The 17441-nt window shown below is 42.2% G+C and overlaps 1 protein-coding gene across 1 annotated transcript; it reads left to right on the top strand.

Annotated features, from left to right (window-relative positions):
• Nucleotides 1-1332: 1332 nt before the first annotated feature.
• On the top strand, nucleotides 1333-16983 carry SLC15A3 (solute carrier family 15 member 3). Its single transcript, XM_048484554.1, has 9 exons — nucleotides 1333-1360; nucleotides 2121-2704; nucleotides 4036-4334; nucleotides 4875-5034; nucleotides 7491-7601; nucleotides 10690-10858; nucleotides 12767-12925; nucleotides 13522-13680; nucleotides 15715-16983. Exons 1-9 carry the CDS (start codon nucleotides 1333-1335, stop codon nucleotides 15867-15869), a joined length of 1824 nt encoding a protein of 607 aa, XP_048340511.1. The 3' UTR covers nucleotides 15870-16983.
• The last annotated feature ends 458 nt before the right edge of the window (nucleotides 16984-17441 follow it).

The raw sequence follows: 17441 nt of genomic DNA, 5'->3' as shown, positions 1-17441 counted from the left end.
CATTACATTACTTAGAAACTGAATCATGCTAGCATATACTAAATGTTGAAATTCTGAATGTTTTGGTACTTTGGAACTGAGACATGCTGAGAGAGAGAGAGAGAGAGAGAGAGAGAGAGAAGTATACAAAGAAATTGAGTGCAGTGTCAATTTCACCAGTAACAAAAAGCATCCGTTGCAGTCTTAAATAAATTATAATTCACAAACTCATAAGCATACAATATTGTCTTCTTGTTTCAATACATCTTTCATCAAATATCCATGTACAATAACATTAATTACTTATACAAGTTATCATTCCAAAGTCCATGAGAACATAAATGTGAAAACCTTTTTACATCCGTTCTGGTAAGTAAATCAATAATGGATTAATTCATTAAGTTCCAAAAGGTAAGCATCCAGTCTATAACAGTCCATCAAATCATAAAGAAGGAAACACTTTGCGCATAACCAGTGTTTTTTGGTGACTTCCTCAGCATCACAATCTAATGTGTAAGCAATTTATGTGGGCTTCCTACGGGTAATCTGTAAAGTAAACCCAAAGCATCGTACATCAGTAAATAAATTACAATATGCTTCCAATTTCATTCACAAAATTTCATAATTCACAATTTCATTCACTTAAATTCACTGAAATCTCCCATAGTACCTTTCTTCTTTATTCTATCCATCTCTAGGGGAAATAGTATATATCCCACAATTAGTAACACCTGATTAGTCACACCGCAATTCATAACACCTGTGCATATGACTCACAAGTGACAGGCATAATCCAATGCCTTATTCAAGCCCAATTTGTCAGTGCAAAATGTATAGATCAGTCTATTTTCAGCTTGCAAGATTTTCTTATCAATGTTCACAAAAGGGGCAATATCCTTAAAGTGTTGTACTACACAAAAACGGAGGTCTGAATCTGCATGATTTATTTCTTTAAAATGGTCCACCAGGGGTGCATCTTCCTTGCCTAATCGAATACAGCTTCTGTGCTCCAAAATGCGTGTCTTGATACCAACTGATAATATGTGGCTGACGAACACTAATATCCTTAAACGAAAAATACATACACATCAACACACATCAATTTCTCCCCTCACCAAGAAACCTGGCTGTTATCCACATCCTGTGTGATTGCCAAACCTCCGCTTCAGCACTTGGTCTGCCATCTTTTCTAACCTCATCTCACTGCTTCACCCCTCTCCTGTCATTTTTATAATTTCTTGGGTTCTCCTTTTTTTCTCCATTTTTGGAATCAACACAGTGCATGAGTGAAAAAAAAAAGATGGCAGTCAGGAAACAGTGTTCTGAGAAGGTGGACAAACTTCATAGAAAACAATGGGATCAAAAACAGCTTTGAAATGGGGTAAGTAGAACTCACCCTCCTTTTTGTGAAGCACAGAATGCAAAAAAACCACAAAGCATTAAAATGGAGATTACCTTTAATCTTCATAGGTTTTATCTGGAGAAAGATTTGCAAGTACTTCAAGGGGTAGAGGAGATGACAAAGATCAGTGTTTGATTTGCATGTTGAAGTTTTTCCCATCCATGAAGCAAAAGTCCAGTTGTATTATCATTCAAGAGGGGGTGTTGGGATACCCCAACACTTGGGTGATATGTGAGTGAGACTACAAAAGCAGAGATGGTGTACTCTATTTAAGAGTTTCAGAAAACAATGCAAAAACTGTCTTGCATTTTAGTATCAGCATTGCATAATCATAAAGGGAAGAAAAAGTAGGAATGACTTGCTGTGGCTAAAATCTGACCAGAAACAAGAACTGCAATCTAAGCCATTAAAAATTTGTGCAGGCAAAGGTCTAATCTGAACAAGTTTTTGAGTGGGAAAAAAAGAACATGATGTGGAAGAATGTGAAGGGAAAAAAGAACTGGGTCGGATAGGTTGTTTTTTAGGGGGTGGTTGGTGAAAAAACATTGTTTTAAGGGAATGGGGAAAGGGGATGGGCAAAAATCTGCACAAGACGTATGTGAAAGGGGAACTCTCTCTAGCTAATGGAAAATGAAAGTTTCCAGTCAGGGAAATGAACTGTAATATGATGTGGGTCCTGTGAAAAAATGGGGAAGTACAAGTAACACTGAAACACTTGGAGAATGCAAACACAAAATAGAGACCAGTAAAGAAAGGGAGGGATCCATTCCAAGCATCCCAGAGGAGCTGAAGCCCTTGTTAGGGCAGGAGGAGACCCTAGAAAGGTCTACCATGTCTCTTTTTGAGGGCAGAAGAGCTGCCTGTTCAGCAGTGCTCCTGGTAGAGATTCTTGAGCGGGCAGCTTTTTTTGGCATTGCCTCAAATCTTGTCCTATACCTCAACAGCAGCAACTTCAACTGGGAAGGCTCACAGGCTTCACGGGCAACTCTGCTATTTATGGGAGCCTCCTATTTGCTCTCACCCATTGGAGGCTGGCTGGCTGATGCTTACCTGGGCCGCTACTGGACCATCACATTTAGCGTTCTACTCTATCTGCTGACAGCGTGTCTATTGCCTACCACAGCTTCACAAGATGGACAGAATTTTCTCTGTGGAGATAGGTCAGCTTATGTGATTCAGTCCTCTTGCCAAAGAGGAGGTGCGGAGTGTAAGGGACAATTGCCAGGTCAGTACTGTGCTCCTGTAATGTATGCCGGCCTATTGCTCCTAGCCCTGGGTATCAGCTCTGTCAAGGCAAACCTTGCACCATTTGGTGCTGACCAGGTAAGAGATCTTGGCTCAGTTCCTTCTTTCCTTCCTTATCTCAGGTATCAGTACCAAAATGTTGATTTCCAGCATGCTTATCAAACACAGCTTTACAAAAAAAGAAAAAAAACACCTGCCAAAATGCCTGGAATCATGGAATTTGATAAAAACATGTGATTCTGTATTTTCAATTTTTCAAAGTATTTTTTTCGCTCTTGTGTAGCCTCCATGTTGACTTTTTATTATTATTTGATATTCTCATGCTGTTAATTCGGTTAAATTCTGTTCTGAGAGAGTGGCTTTAGTTTCCCCTGTCATCCTAGAAATGAATTAATATTTTTCAGCCTGCTTGCAGCAGGAAAGAAGACTCCCTTCTCTCCTGCCACAAGCAGACTGAAAATATCCCCAGACTGTGAACAAGTCAGTGCCATTCCAGTACAACAAAGTGCTCCTCCTTGCTCAAAGCCTTTGCAGAATTAACTTAAGAATCATCAAATTATTGAATCATCAAAGCTTCGAAGACACTTAATTGAAAATTAGAAAGGGGGAAACAACATGTTGCCATAATAGGCAGGCACAACTGAGGTTGTTTGTGGACTTCAATAATGAAACGGCACCCAGCTATGATGCCAGCGGAGGAAATGTCTGGGGGAAAGAATCAGAAAATAGTAGGCAGCATAGAGAATCAAATGAAGCAGCAGAAAATGAAATACTTTATTTTTCTGTGTTATACAAAGGCAAAACCATTATTTTAAAAATGTTTCCCAAATGTTTTAAATGGTCTGTGTGGAAAGGGCCAGTGTATAACTTTCTCCCACTGTTGAAAGAATGGCTGTACCTATGGATATGTACCAATGATCACAGTTCATTCTGCTTTTATTTGCCTTCTTTTGCCCCATTACTGATCTCTATGCAGTTCTTCATTCAATTAATTAATTAATTAATTAATTAATTAATTCATTCATTCATTCATTCATTCATTCATTCATTCAAAACATTTCAGTGCCACCTTTCTACCCAAATAGGGTTGCCAAGGTGGTGAACATTAAAACATTTCAACAATAAATCATTTAAGAAATTATATATAAAACATTTAAACAATTCAATAAAACATGGAAATACACAACTGCATTATAATGTTATGTGGAAACCTTCCCCTCCAAAAAATTCAGAAGGTGGACAAATGCAGAAAAGTGTTATTCAGATGACCAAAAAAACCCTGTTGGAGTTTGAGGAGGAACCCTGAGCAAAATCTCCATATGGAAACAACCTTAGATGCAATTCTGGTTTTATGAACCAGTGACATGTGCACGAGCATGACCTTATTCCACAATTTGTTTTTCTTACAGGTAACAGACCTTGGCCAGGATGCTACCCAACGTTTTTTCAACTGGTTCTACTGGAGTATTAACTTTGGAGCTGTGATCTCACTGCTGGTGGTTGCCTTCATCCAGCAGAATGTGGACTTCCTTATTGGTTATGCCATCCCTGCTGTCTGTCTGGCCTTTGCCTTACTAGTCTTTCTTCTGGCTGCCCCCAGCTTTGTCACAAAGCCTGCCACTGGCAGTCAGGTCTCCATTATGTTCCAGCTGGCCTTCAAGAGCAGCTGCTGGGGCAAAGTGCTTCGGAAGATCTCCACCAAAGCCAAGTAAGATAACAGACGCCTGTTGCTATTGAGCAGTAAGGGTTGCTGTAAGGGTTGTAACCCTACAAGCATCTGCTAGGATTTCTTATTTTGTTTGTTTTTTTGTTTTACTTATGAACTCGATAGTCCCATCTTCCTGCCCTAAAGGGGATACCAAGGTTGTCAACAACCTGGAGAAAAAGAAGTTGTATCACCTAATAGAGGTGTAATGTATGGATGAAACTTTTCATAGCATGAAGACCAGTAGCATGATCTGGCAAATAATGCCTTTGTTAAAGGTACAGTTTTTCTCCAGACCATTGGAACTCCTAGAATCTGCTGAGGTACTAAGTGCTCAGCTTTGATGGCTGTGGCAGTGTTAGTGGAAAAGAAATAGGTACCCTCTCTCCATTGAGGAATTCCAAAGAATAGAATGTAACCTTGATTGGTTCATTGATCTGGAAGAGAAATTGCTGCTTAATAATAACAGACTTCCACAATATACTGGCCCTTTATTATATTTTAAAAGTGTTGAAGTATTTTTGTACTTCCTTTTCTCAACAGAGTCAACAATTTCCAATCAGGAGAAGTGACTAGCCTGCTTTCAGGTCCAAGGCACCAGCCGCAGGAACCTTCCCATGAAAACATCTCCAACTTTCAGGGACTAGTAAAAATCTTGCCAGTCCTGCTGACTTTGATCCCATACTGGATGGTTTACTTCCAGGTACAGCATGCATAACCATGTTGTGGTTTGATCTTCCGATCCATTTATTGGGTAGAGCCAAAAAGAGCAGAATGTCGAGGATGTATTCCTTTCTTTTTCACATTGTCCCCCAAACGTATGTAACTCTTTATAAGCACATGGCAATTAGAGGTTAGGGTTGCCAACAACTTGGAGAAAAAACGTCCTATGCCGTTAATAGAGGTTTAGTGAATATTATTTATGTCCATGCTGTTGAAAGTTTCAGCTACCCATACTCTCATAATAAGTCTCTATTGAAGAATCAGGACATTTTTTTCTCCAGGTTGTTGGCAGCTCTATTAGAGTTTTCCTTCTTTGCATTCATTTCTTCTGTCCTGCTTCAAGTAATGTTCAGGAGAAACATTAGAACTTTGGGAACAAGGTTAGACATAAAGGCAGCCTCCATGTTAGACAGGATTACTAGAGGTAAATGGTAAAGATAGTACCTGGCTCAGCATGGTACCATTACTGAGCCATCAGAGGACGTCACATCACAGTGTTTATAGGCAGACTTTATTCATGGAGTGATTTGCCAGTATCTTCCCCAGTCATCTACACTTTACCCCCAGCAAGCTGGGTACTCATTTTACTGACCTCAGAAGGATGGAAGGCTGAGTCAGCTGCTACCTGAAACTCCAGCTGCTACCTGAAACTGATTTCCATCTAGATCGAACTCAGGGGGTGAGCAGAGCTTGGATTGCATTACTGCAGCTTACCATGCTGTGCCAGAGGATAGAACAGAAATGTACATTTTCCAGAAAAGCTGAAGCCATGATGTGGGATTTGGGCAATGTTTTGATGTTGATAATTCTTTCACCTGTGGAGAATAAGAAAACCCCAGCCATCTTTGCATGTTGTTCCTCTAGCTAGTAGGTGTGCTGCTAAGATGTTTTAAATGTGTACAATACATCTTAGAAGGTAATATGTGAATTATCTTAAAAGAGAATGCTTTTGCAAACACATGCATATTGCAGAGGTGTTGCAGTCCAATGCAGAGGGTGCAGCAAACCCAGGGACTGTGTAACTTCTGTGGCATTGCACTGCCTCCAAAAGGATTTCAGCTGAGGGGGGCACAGCACCTGGAGTGAGCCCTGGGCACTACTTTAGTGAGCTACTATTAGTAAGCTAGGCTCCTGCATGAATGGAAAATCTGTGGGCATCATATCCTGTCCTTTGCCAGAGCAGATCTCTATGATATGCACTTAAATGTCCCACTTGCTTTATTAATATTCCAGAATTCTCAGCTGTGATTCCCTCATACGCTTCAAAGGCTAACTCCACTCCTGCTTCTTTTCTTTTCTGTTTTGCTCAAGCTTTAAGCAAGAGTTGTTGCCTCTTTTGCTCTGTGTTCTGTTCTCAAGAGGTTTCTCTTCTTCCTAGTCCTGTTCATAATGACCCGCAAAGAGGGCAAGAGTTCTGCAGGATGTCATATTGTCTGAATAAAAGGTACTGCAGTTGTAGCAAAGGAATGAAGGGCAAAGTCTGCAAAAACAGTCTGGGCTCCATCACTAGTCTTTAGATAGAGGCTTTGAATTCGTCTTCACAGTATTTGATATGGGCAGGGGTTTAGCCAGTTTTGGTCAACCTGGTCCATTTTTATGCTTAAAGTTTCAAGGACTGTTTACTAATAATGAACCTGAACTTTTCAAGTAGGTTCCTCATGTTGGACACTTGACATGTATGCCTAGGGATAGCAAATGCAAACCAAGGTCTGAATTCCTTAGTCTCTCGAATTAATGTGGTAACAATTGCATATAAATGGCAATATTGAGCCAGGCAGTGGCATATCTGCCTAGGGATGGGGATACCCTCTGTCCGCAGGCGCCACTAATCTGGTCACGTGGGGAGGGGCGTAAAATCAGCCCCCCACATGACCAGGAAGACGGCAAGGCAATCAGTGTTGCCTCGTCTTTGGGTGCCTTAGGCTCCGCCCATGTCATCATTGACATGGACGGGGCCAAGGAAGCCCAAGGACACTGCCCCCCCCCAAGCCTCACCCCCCCGGTTTCCAGCTCCCAGCCAGCAGTCCCTTCTGCCCTCCCCTCTGGGGAGAGCAGACGCAACTGTAAGGCTCCATCCTCGTCTCCTTTGCTTTTATAAGCATGTGGGCAGGGGCTCGCCCGCAAGCCCCACCCACGTGCTTATAAAAGATGGAGCCTTGCAGTTGCGTCTGCTTTCCACAGAGGGGAGGGCAAAAGGGACTGTCGGCTGCCAGCTGGAGCCAGGAACCAGGAGGGGGGGTGAAGCCTGGGGGGTGGGGCACCCCCTGAGCAGGGCATAGCAGGGGGGTGCCTGTCTCCGGACACCATTCCCCCCCCCAATACGCCTCTGGAGCCAGGTGACTAACTTGATAGAGCTTGGGCTTGATCAAGGAGACAGTTATTCATCCCATGGAACCTCTGTTTCTCTAACAGCATTCCTTTTCTTTTGAGTCTTAGATGCAGTCAACCTACTACCTGCAGGGATTGCACCTCTATATCCCAAACATCTTTCAACACAGCAATTCCAACAATAGTGCTCTCTCAGCATCTGTAGGTGGTAGCTACAAGGTAAGCTGAAGAAGTAGTGTCTGGCAATGTGGTCTGTTCGAAAACAGAACAGTGAGATTTTGTGAGGAACCAAGATAAGGGTGGTGCCCCCTAGGTAGTGGGATCATGTCAAGTTTCAAGGGGGAGGTGTCCTGTGGTAAGGCTGTTCAGCAACATGGGGACTGAAATTCTCCTGTGGCAAGTAGGGAGCCAATAGTGGTTAGAATGTTAGATTACAACTGGGAAGACAACTGGGAAGACAATTGGGAGATCTTTGGCCAGATACTATCCCCAGGGTCTCAGCCCACTTTACAAAGTTGTTGTGAGGTTAAAATGGGAGGGGGAATGCCATGAGTATTCTAAACACCTTAAAGGAAAGAAAGGATGAAATTGTAAGGAAGGGGCACTGTTCACTTTACATAACAGTCACCATACTGACACTGTATTTCAGCAGAATGCCATCACAAGCAACAGTTGTCTAGTTAGGAAAATGTTAAGACAGTGCATGAAACTGAATAACCAGGGCACAAAGCCGCCTCCTTGTAAGCTGGCTAGCCCCTGCTTTTGTAAGCAGAATAGTTGTGAAAAGCTTCATGTTGCTATGATCGGAGACCTTGGCCCACCACACACAGTACAGAACAGAAATCATTCTACTTCCCCTTAGGCTACATACCGTGAGAGAGGAGTTGATACGGGAGAGAGGCTTGTATGTATACGTAGCAAGGGAAGGATCTAGGAATGAATGATGGCTCTGAAAATGAGATCAGTTGCTGATATTGACAGAGGGAAAATTTCTCAGGGAGACCCTCTTCTGTTTCAGGGTAATGAAACAACCTTTTTTTATTTGAAGGCAAAACATGCTATTGATTTGTCTCCCCTCTGTCTCTGACAAGCATTTGTGAGACTTCTGTTATAGTTTAAGGGGTGTCTTTTAACTTTAATTTGAGAAAAAGCTCCATGGAACATCTCCATGGAACTGAGACCAGATCACAAAACCATGTATCATCCAGCGGTCTCTGAAAATCTGTTTCAGTTTCTACAAGTCTGTTTTCCTTCCTGAAATTAGCCAACTTTGTGCAGTTCTCACCAGATATATATACTACTAGATTTATTGCAGTTTGTTGTAAAATACTTTAAATGTGTGTTAGGGCATGTTGCTCGAAAGCATGTTTGTTAGCATGGTGCTGCTGGCATGCAACCAGTTCATGATAGCTGGGGGTAGTGGCAGCGGAATGCGCTGCCATTTCAGGTAGTTGCTGTGTCCTCAGCTGGGTGTACGAAATGATCATGCCAATCATGCCAGTGATTCAAACAGTCAGACTGGGATACTGAAAATATAGAGTAAATGACTGTGAAATACAGGAGGTATAGCGTGTGACATTTCTATGCAAAATGATAGAAGAGATGCTCGGTAACCTTTCACAACAATCGGAACTGTTGATCTGGTTTGGGCTGCCCAGCTCTTAGTTAAAACAATCAAACCTTTTGATAAATTTGGATTCAGCCACCTCTCTTTAAAGTCTCTGTTTTAAAGTCTTTTGTTGAAGATTGGAGAGTTTCAAGTCAGTGACAGAGTGCCCAGGGATACACTGAAGTGGTCAGCCACAGGTTTCTGAACGTTGTCCCTTTTGACATCTCCTTTGTGTTCATTTATTGTTTTGCACAGAGATGGACCAGTTTGTTCAATGTAGACAGCAGAAGGGCATTGTTGACAGGTGACAGCACACAATCGAGGGATGAAAGCCAGCGTGGTGTAGTGGTTAAGAGCGGTGAACTCTAATCTGGAGGGAAGGGGGTTTGATTGCCCACATGAAGCCTGCTGGGTGACCTTCTTCCACATGAAGCCTGCTGGGTGATCTTGGACTACTCACAGTTCTCTCAGAACTCTCTCAGCCCCACCTGCCTCACAAGGTCTCAATTGTGAGAAGAGGAAGGGAAGGAGTGTGTAAGCTACTCTGGGACTCCTTACAGGACAGAAAGGTGGGGTATAAAACCAAACTTCTCTTCTTCATATAGAAATTGGAGGAAAAGCAAGTGAATAAGCCATTTGATGGTGTGGAAGATGTTCCAATTCCATGCTACCTCCTACCCCCTTCTTTCCAGCTTGAGCAAAAGCTTGGAATTTCTCAGCTCACTAAATGTGTTAACCAGTTTGGCACAACTAGTGAAAGGTCTCAGTATTTTTCTTGAATCAATTAGAATTTTACATAATGACATCTCATGCTATACTTCCTGTATTTCATGATCTCTTGATTCTGTTACTTTTAAAAAATAACATAAAATAACAGCATAGTGAGGCTTCACTTCATGTTTCTAATGAAATGAGCACTCGCCCACAACAGCTTATGCTGGAATACTATTTTACTAAACTTCAGGATCCCACAAGACTCCTGTTCATTTTTGTTACAGCAAATGCTTACCCCTCTGACATTATTAGGTTCCAGAATAGTGTAATTGGGGTCTGATTTGTACCTTGCGAAGTCTATGTATTGGGCATGTAGACTGTCAACTAGATGTGATGAGAGAGTTCTTATTCCCAGGTAAGCATTTTAAATGGATCTGAAATGGCCCTAGAGCCACTGTTCGCTTCATTGAGAAAACCTGCATGTGTTAAGGGTTACATGTAAGTTTCCCCAGTGGGGCAGACAGTGACTCCCATAGTTGTTTATGATTGGGAAAACTATGTGGGTAGGAATTCCCCTCTCCCCATATGCTGAATTCTCCATCTGAATTGGGTCTGTGCATGCCTGAGAATTAAATTCCCATCATGAAACTCCCAGATCACATTAGTCAACTCTTCATTTGTCCACCACAAAGATTTTGTAATGTGTGAATCAGCCCTCTTGAATGGATACAGAAACAAAGTTGGCATCTGACTTTGTTTCAGGGGCTGTTTTCTGGCCAAGTCAGTTGCTAGAGGCCTTCTGAAGTTTGCATAGACTGGTTATATCAGTCGACCATTAACAATATTGTGGAAGAAACAGCTCCTGAAACAGATGTTCTCATATTTGTCAGATCCAAAAAGCAAGATACTTATAGCACACTTTGGGGAGGAACTAATAGTGTTATTGGTATCCGTGAATATTCATGATTCTGGCCCTGTCCCCAGTTCCCAGATGCCTGGCTCCTTCTAGCCAATGTGATAGTTCTCCTAATCCTGGTCCCACTGAAAGATCGGGTCATAGACCCATTCCTGGCAAAGAGGAAGCTGTTGCTTTCAGCACTAAAGAGGATGACTGTGGGTATGATCTTTGGTTTTGCCTCAGTCATTGCAGCAGGTGAGTAACTCATTCAACCATTGTTGTAGATGCCATATTAGTTTCTAGAGCTAAAGCTTTTGAGCCCCAAATGTAAAGGATCAAAGGGGTTGGGTTTTTACACACCTTGCAATGTGGGATAAAAAACAAGATCTATAATTTTGGAATATTCTTTCAATGCTTCTCAGAGCTATTCTGCATATGGGTGACATTTTTTCTTACCCTTCCTCCAAGGAGCTCAGGATGGCATTCATGATTCTTCCTTCCTTCCTTTATTCTGGCTACAAGCCTAAAGAGGTAAAGGTTAGGTTGAAAGATGGCGACTTTCCCACAATCATCCAGTGAGATTGACGGCTGAATGGGGATTTTAGCCTGGGTCTCCTAAATTCCAATTTGACACTCAAACCACTGAACCACATAGCGGTCGCATTTGGAAATACCTAGGATTGTATCACCTTAGTGTACAAATGGGAGGACTGTATGGGTTTGGTTGGTATTCCTTTTAAAACAAAACTCAAAACTAGCAGGGAGAAAGTAGATAAGAACTCTACAACATATTACGTAGGCAGGGAGCTTCTGATGTGGAAAGCATAAAGTTACATCTTTCCTACAAAGGTGATCATACTATGTACTTTTCCCCTGAAATTTTAAGACTGCCTTGAGCCATGGCACGGTATAGGCAGAGCTGGTCCCCTGTCAAACTATATAATTAACAGAGAGCAATAAGATCTACACACAGTAATCCTTTCTTTAAAATATCTACATTTCTCCATCTATATTGTTACTGTGCCCATTTGGGACCATCTGAAACCAAACTTTCTTCTTCCCTCTTTGGCTATACTGTTTGTGTACTGGCCATTAGGCAACTATTTGCCATAATAATTCATGAAAACAGTACCCTATGACAGGAAGAAATAGGGTCATTTGAAATTCATTTGTATTAAATTTTTTCCACATGCACAGCTCATCAGATTTTCCCAGTGGTCAAACTTTGTGTTTTGGAAACATTTTATGTGAAATAATTTTGCATGCCTCCTTTTCCACGTCATTTTGGGTTTTTTCCTACCCTTGTCTCTTCTGTTGTATTCATTCTATGTGCTAGTACTGAAAACCTATTATTCTTGATGGTGGTGAAATGCCGTCTGTGATGCAGAACAACTCTTCCTTTTTTTCCTTTTGTGCAGGCACTATAGTGTTACTGTGCAATTACATTTTGAAGTGGCAATTCAAAAATGTATGAGTCTCCATTTCTACTATTGGGAACTACCAACCCAAAATTGAAGCCAAACAACTCCTGGAGCAGGTGCCATAACCTGAAGGAACATAAATACATAGTTCACTCCCTCACACAAAGAACCATATTTGCCAGTCAAATTTGATTCGCAGTGGTGCATTGTGGTTACTGCAGCAGTTCCCAATTACAAGCCGCAATTACTCCTCTTCAGTCACCCCAGCGACTCAGTGTTCTATTGCTGAGGCAATTGTCTCCTGCTTCAAAATGGCTGAAGGGGAGGTTTGGAAACTATGAGGAGGTACGGATATGTGCTTGGTGGGTCAGAGAAAAAAAGACCATTTCTACATGATCACATGCTCAAGAGAAGCTGGCTCAGAAATGGATTGAAAAAACATTGTGATTAAATTACTCAGGGAACAACAAAGGCAAACTATTTCCAGAACCGAAAGGGGAGGGGGGGGGGCAATTTTTTTCAAAGCAGCATTTTGCGGCAAGATATGCTTTAAATGACTCGTGTGGAAAAGACCTTAACTGGAAAGCATTAAATTGCAGTGAAAGGAATCACATGGCTATCTTATTAACTGGCAATAGGTGGAGCTGTTACTGCATACCGAATACCATTAGCTGAACAGTGACCCGAAATTAAAAGACAGTTGCTCAGGTATTCCCTCAACTGAAATATTTCTATTCAATAGGTGTTCTTGAGACTAAGAGGCTAAAATATGTGCACAACAATAAGACCATCTCACAGCAAATTGGGAAGGATGATTATATTGCAGCACAACTCCCCATCTGGTGGCAAATCCCCCAATACATGCTCATTGGAATTAGTGAAATCTTTACTAGCATTCCAGGTAAGCAGCATAGGGGAGACCTATTATCCTTATGAAGAAACAGCTGAAAAGTTGCTTAGCGGGGATGGTGGATGGAACAGGGATCAGCTAGGGGAAGAAGGGTTAGGCACAGCTCCCATCCAATGCTTCTCTATTTCTGATCAATCCCTCCGGCATCAGATTTATCTCTTCATAGGATTGGCTGGGCTTATGTGTAATGTATATTTGTGTAATGTATATACATTACACATGCTTATGTGTAATTTATATTTATAATAGTGTCTTCGAATATTCAAGGCAACGTAGGAAAATGTGCCCTGCCCTGGATAGCCACAGTCTAGAAGGATCTGGATAACTCCAGTCTAGCCTGAACAGGGCAGGATATCAAAGCTAATAAAATAACAATAAAATATCATCAGATCCTGACTGAGAGTTTACAGTTTTGTTTTTAACTGTAAATTAATCAGAGATTTCTTTTTCTAGTGTTTGGGGGAGGGGATGTTGCTGTCTGGTTGCCTAAATGATTTCAGAAGATTGTACAGTGTCCATACTCTCTATACCACTTCTTGACAGTATCTTGATCTCCTGGCTAACTGATTCACTGAACTCTTTCCTAGGGCTGGAGTTTGCTTACTCTGAAGCTCCAAAATCCATGCAAGGAGCCATCATGGGTCTCTTCTACTTCATTTCTGGTGTGGGATCCCTTTTAGGATCTGGCCTCCTAACTCTTTTGTCTGTACCAGCCAATGGTTGGATGAACTGCCCAGAGGACTATGGTGAGTAACAGAACAAGAGTTTTAAACTACCTCCTTGCCATATAGGAAGGTGTCAGAGCTGAAGACAAGAAGAGAGTGCTTGCTATGGAAAAGCAGGACAATGAGATTTTAAGTTTCACATTAAACCAGAGTAAATGCTATTCCTCGGTATTCACCAATTAATGCGAATTTGAGTGATTAGCCTGTCCTTTGGAAACAGTTTTAAAAGTCTACCTTTTTCATCATGCTTTTGAACAGTGTAGCCATGATCTAGCAGGATTCTGTAGAGCATTCCCTTATTGGATTGGGAATTCCTTGGGCAGACTGAATGTGAATGTGCGTAATCACTGTGATGTACGTCAAAATGGACATTATTCAGTGTGACTCCCATTCTTCCCTGCATAGAGTGCACCAGAATGATTTTCTTACCTTTTTTGTGGTACAGATAGGGCATGTTCTCCCATCTGTTTGAGACCTTCTTTATATACTTACTTGATGGTGCAAGAACCATTTCTTTATGGTATGATCCTGAGGAGCAGGTGTGGATTGGGGGTGGGGGTGGGGGGCTTTTCCATCTGATGAGCACTTTAGTACTCTAGAAAAGACCTTCACCATTGGATTCATCCATGTAGTTGGAATATTTACACTTCTCAGCAGCACTGGGAAACAGCTGTTTGTGTGAAAGGAAGTGTGCAAAGCAGGTCTCAAGCTAACTAGACATGTTCAATGAAACAGTTGTGCATGGCTGGGTCTAAATTTACCTTCATTAAAAGTCACTTTTTAAGCTTGATAAATGCAGTATTTTGGGCTTCCCAGTGTTCAAGCAGGACTGGAAAGGAAGCAACCAAATGTCTTTTTCCAAAAAAAAGATTTTAGTCATTTAAGACTTATAGTGAAAAACTGCAAAAGGAGAACATCCTGTTAAAAGCTCTGTGACTGCTAGGCTTGGCTTGTAAAGGCCCATGAGGGGGTGTCTTTTTCAGCCATCACAGAAGCGTGTCCTACAGTCTATACGCCCTTGTCTTGTCATGCCTCTATCATGATATCTTGAGCCTTTCCCATGTCTTTTAAAAATTTGGACAGGGGTACCGGTGATGCTGTCTGGAATAAATTGGCACTGTTTCTTCTGATACGAACAGACTTGGCTAAACTGTTCTAAACCATTTGACTCATTCCATAGCTAATGTAACCAACTCATTAGATGTAAATAATTAATGTTATATGGAATTAATTCAGCTTGTGGTAGATTATCAAAATGTGGGTCTACAGCAGGTAAAAATTTGTGTTTGCAGTAACCGAAGGTCTGTGGTTCCAGATTTGGCTTTAGGTTTCTTAGCAAGCAGGCTCCAATGCTATCTCAGTAGCAGAGGCATGATGCTTGGAAGTTTGAGAGGACAATACGCACTGTTAACATTTCCCAGAGAGAGATATCTGGAGGTGTCGGCCTCCCTTAGACCTGTCGTCCTCATACAAATGGAGAGTAGGACTCAGCATTGCCTGGGCCCATAAGTAGACCCTGTCTGGTTAGGATGGCATGGAGGACATGTCAAGAAGCAACTTGGGGGTGAGGGAATGTGCTGTTGGATTGCTGTACATGGAGAATCCAAGCAATGAAACACCATGCATCTGGTGGCCCAGCATCTAGACATGGCGCACCCACCCTAGCGGAGGAAGAGGGAGGGGAGGGAGTGGCATGCAAGGGAAGGGGAGTGAGGGAGGGGTGTCATGCAAGGGAAGGGGAGGGAGGGAAGGGAGTGAGAGGCAGCATGCAAGGGAGGGAGAGGGGCCGGCATCTAGACATGGCCCACCCACCCTAGTGGAGGGAGAGGGAAGGGGGGAGGGGTGGCATGCAAGGGAAGGGGAGTGAGGAAGGAGAGAAAGTGAGGGGTAGCATGCAAGGGAAGGGAGGGAGGGAGAGAGGGGGCCCGGCATCTGGACATGGCCCACCCACCCTAGCGGAGGGAGAGGGAAGGGAGGGAGGGAGAATGCTGTAGAGTTGCTTACTGATAATGAAAAGGACTATTTACTGATAACTTTCCCTCTCCCCCTCCCCAGGGAATATTAATAAGTGTCAGATGGATAATTATTTTTTCCTGCTTGCCGCGATCCAAGCAGTAACTTGCGTCCTCTTTATCTGCATCTCCATCCGTTATGAGCAGCAGCAGCAGCAGAACTCTTGCGTCCTCTGTAATGGACAGGAGGACAACTAATATGCTTGGGTGTTGCAAGACTGTGAAGAGGTGACAGCATACAACAGATCCCAGCATACAGCCAAGCACCATCATCACCTTGCTATATAGATAGCATGTAGGGATGTTTTGAACTCAAATAGTATATTAAAAGATCAGAGACATAAAAATCAATGGCAGGCTGCCAGGTCACTCAGGCACCACTACAACCCTCTGTTCAAAGTGTCATCAAAATCTTATTCCCTGAAGCTCAGAATGAATAACAGAAGTGCTCAAGAACTGAAGTTACCCTGAGATATAAGCCACTGCTTAGTTCTCAACTAGACTAAGACTCAGCAAGGATGCTGTTATGTCAACAGACTCAGCAACACCCATCAGTCTTGCTTTTGCGGAGGGGGGGGGATTAAAAAATATTTACCGCCATCACCCCCCAGCCTGAATATAAAGCCGATTCTCAGTACTAGAAGAGCATCCTGTCCTCAAATTGCTACAGAGGCTTCTCAACACCACTCTTACAACAGTACAGGAGTTCAGTGGCACCTTAAGGATGAACAGCAATTCATTTCTGTATAAATCTAATTAGTCTTTAAAGTCCCACTGAACTCCTGTTTCATTCTGTTGCTTATAGACTGATATGGGTACTCTCTGGAATACGAAAGTTACAAGATGCTCATTGGCTAAGGCCCAAATGGTATGATCAACACAATGAGATGGCAGAGGGGGCAACAGCAGAATATCAGATCAACAGCAAACATTTTTGTAAAACTTGCAGCAATACAGAATGGGAGGACTGATGTTTTTCTTTTTCTGTAACCTGATGTAGTCTCACACATACTTATTTATTGTTGTTGAGAAACCCTGCACTTTTTTGGAGGGGGGGCACAGAAAACCACATCCATTGCTCTCCTGGGGGCAACAGCCTTTCCACACTAAAATACGGGCATAGTAGTCCAGAGCATGTGGCCTGTAGCCTGCATCATGCCTACCTGGAGGATACAGGAACGGACAGATGTGCTCTTGTGAAAGTACCTTTTTGAAGACTGCTGCATTTCTGACTCTTTGGACTCAAAATATTGTTTAGCTTGCAGTGCAATGCCCTATGTACATTTAAAATATTTTTCTAATAAACTCTGCAACTTTCTCATGACATTTAAGTCAGCCTTGCTATTTTAAAAGTTCTATTCTTTGAACACAGCCCTGTTGGAATGGCTGGACCAGGGTGTAATAAAACCAGAACCTGTGACTTAACACAAAAAATGACCATCTCTCAAAAGTGAGTCATTTGGGAAAGGTCGCACATGTGTCAGTTTAAGGCAAGAAGTTATCAGAACTGTCTTTCTTTTTTTAACGCAGTACTGTCTTTTAGCTGGTCCAGATCATTGAACTTACAAAGCTGGGCTGGAATTTGTCAGGGCTCCTTTCCACTTTGAATTTGTTGGATTTGCTCTTTGGCCGTATTCATGATTTATTTTCAATTTAAAATAGCTGCTAAAATCCCCACAGAAAAATGCCATGCTTTGCAAGCCTTATCTAGAACACCAGAGAGAAATTTCACGAGTCCCGATTGGGCCATTTCCCACTAATGTAAAATCT

The sequence above is a fragment of the Sphaerodactylus townsendi genome, linkage group LG02, assembly GCF_021028975.2.
Source record: "Sphaerodactylus townsendi isolate TG3544 linkage group LG02, MPM_Stown_v2.3, whole genome shotgun sequence".
Taxonomy (NCBI): domain Eukaryota; kingdom Metazoa; phylum Chordata; class Lepidosauria; order Squamata; family Sphaerodactylidae; genus Sphaerodactylus; species Sphaerodactylus townsendi.
Note: the sequence above shows the minus strand (reverse complement) of the source record. Positions and strands in the feature narration are given on the sequence as shown.

Coding starts and splice junctions, on each gene's coding strand:
- SLC15A3 (XM_048484554.1), top strand. CDS start 1,333: ATGGGATCAAAAACAGCTTTGAAATGGG. Junction 1,361..2,120: donor AAAAACAGCTTTGAAATGGG/GTAAGTAGAACT, acceptor AACACAAAATAG/AGACCAGTAAAGAAAGGGAG. Junction 13,681..15,714: donor GAACTGCCCAGAGGACTATG/GTGAGTAACAGA, acceptor CCCCCTCCCCAG/GGAATATTAATAAGTGTCAG.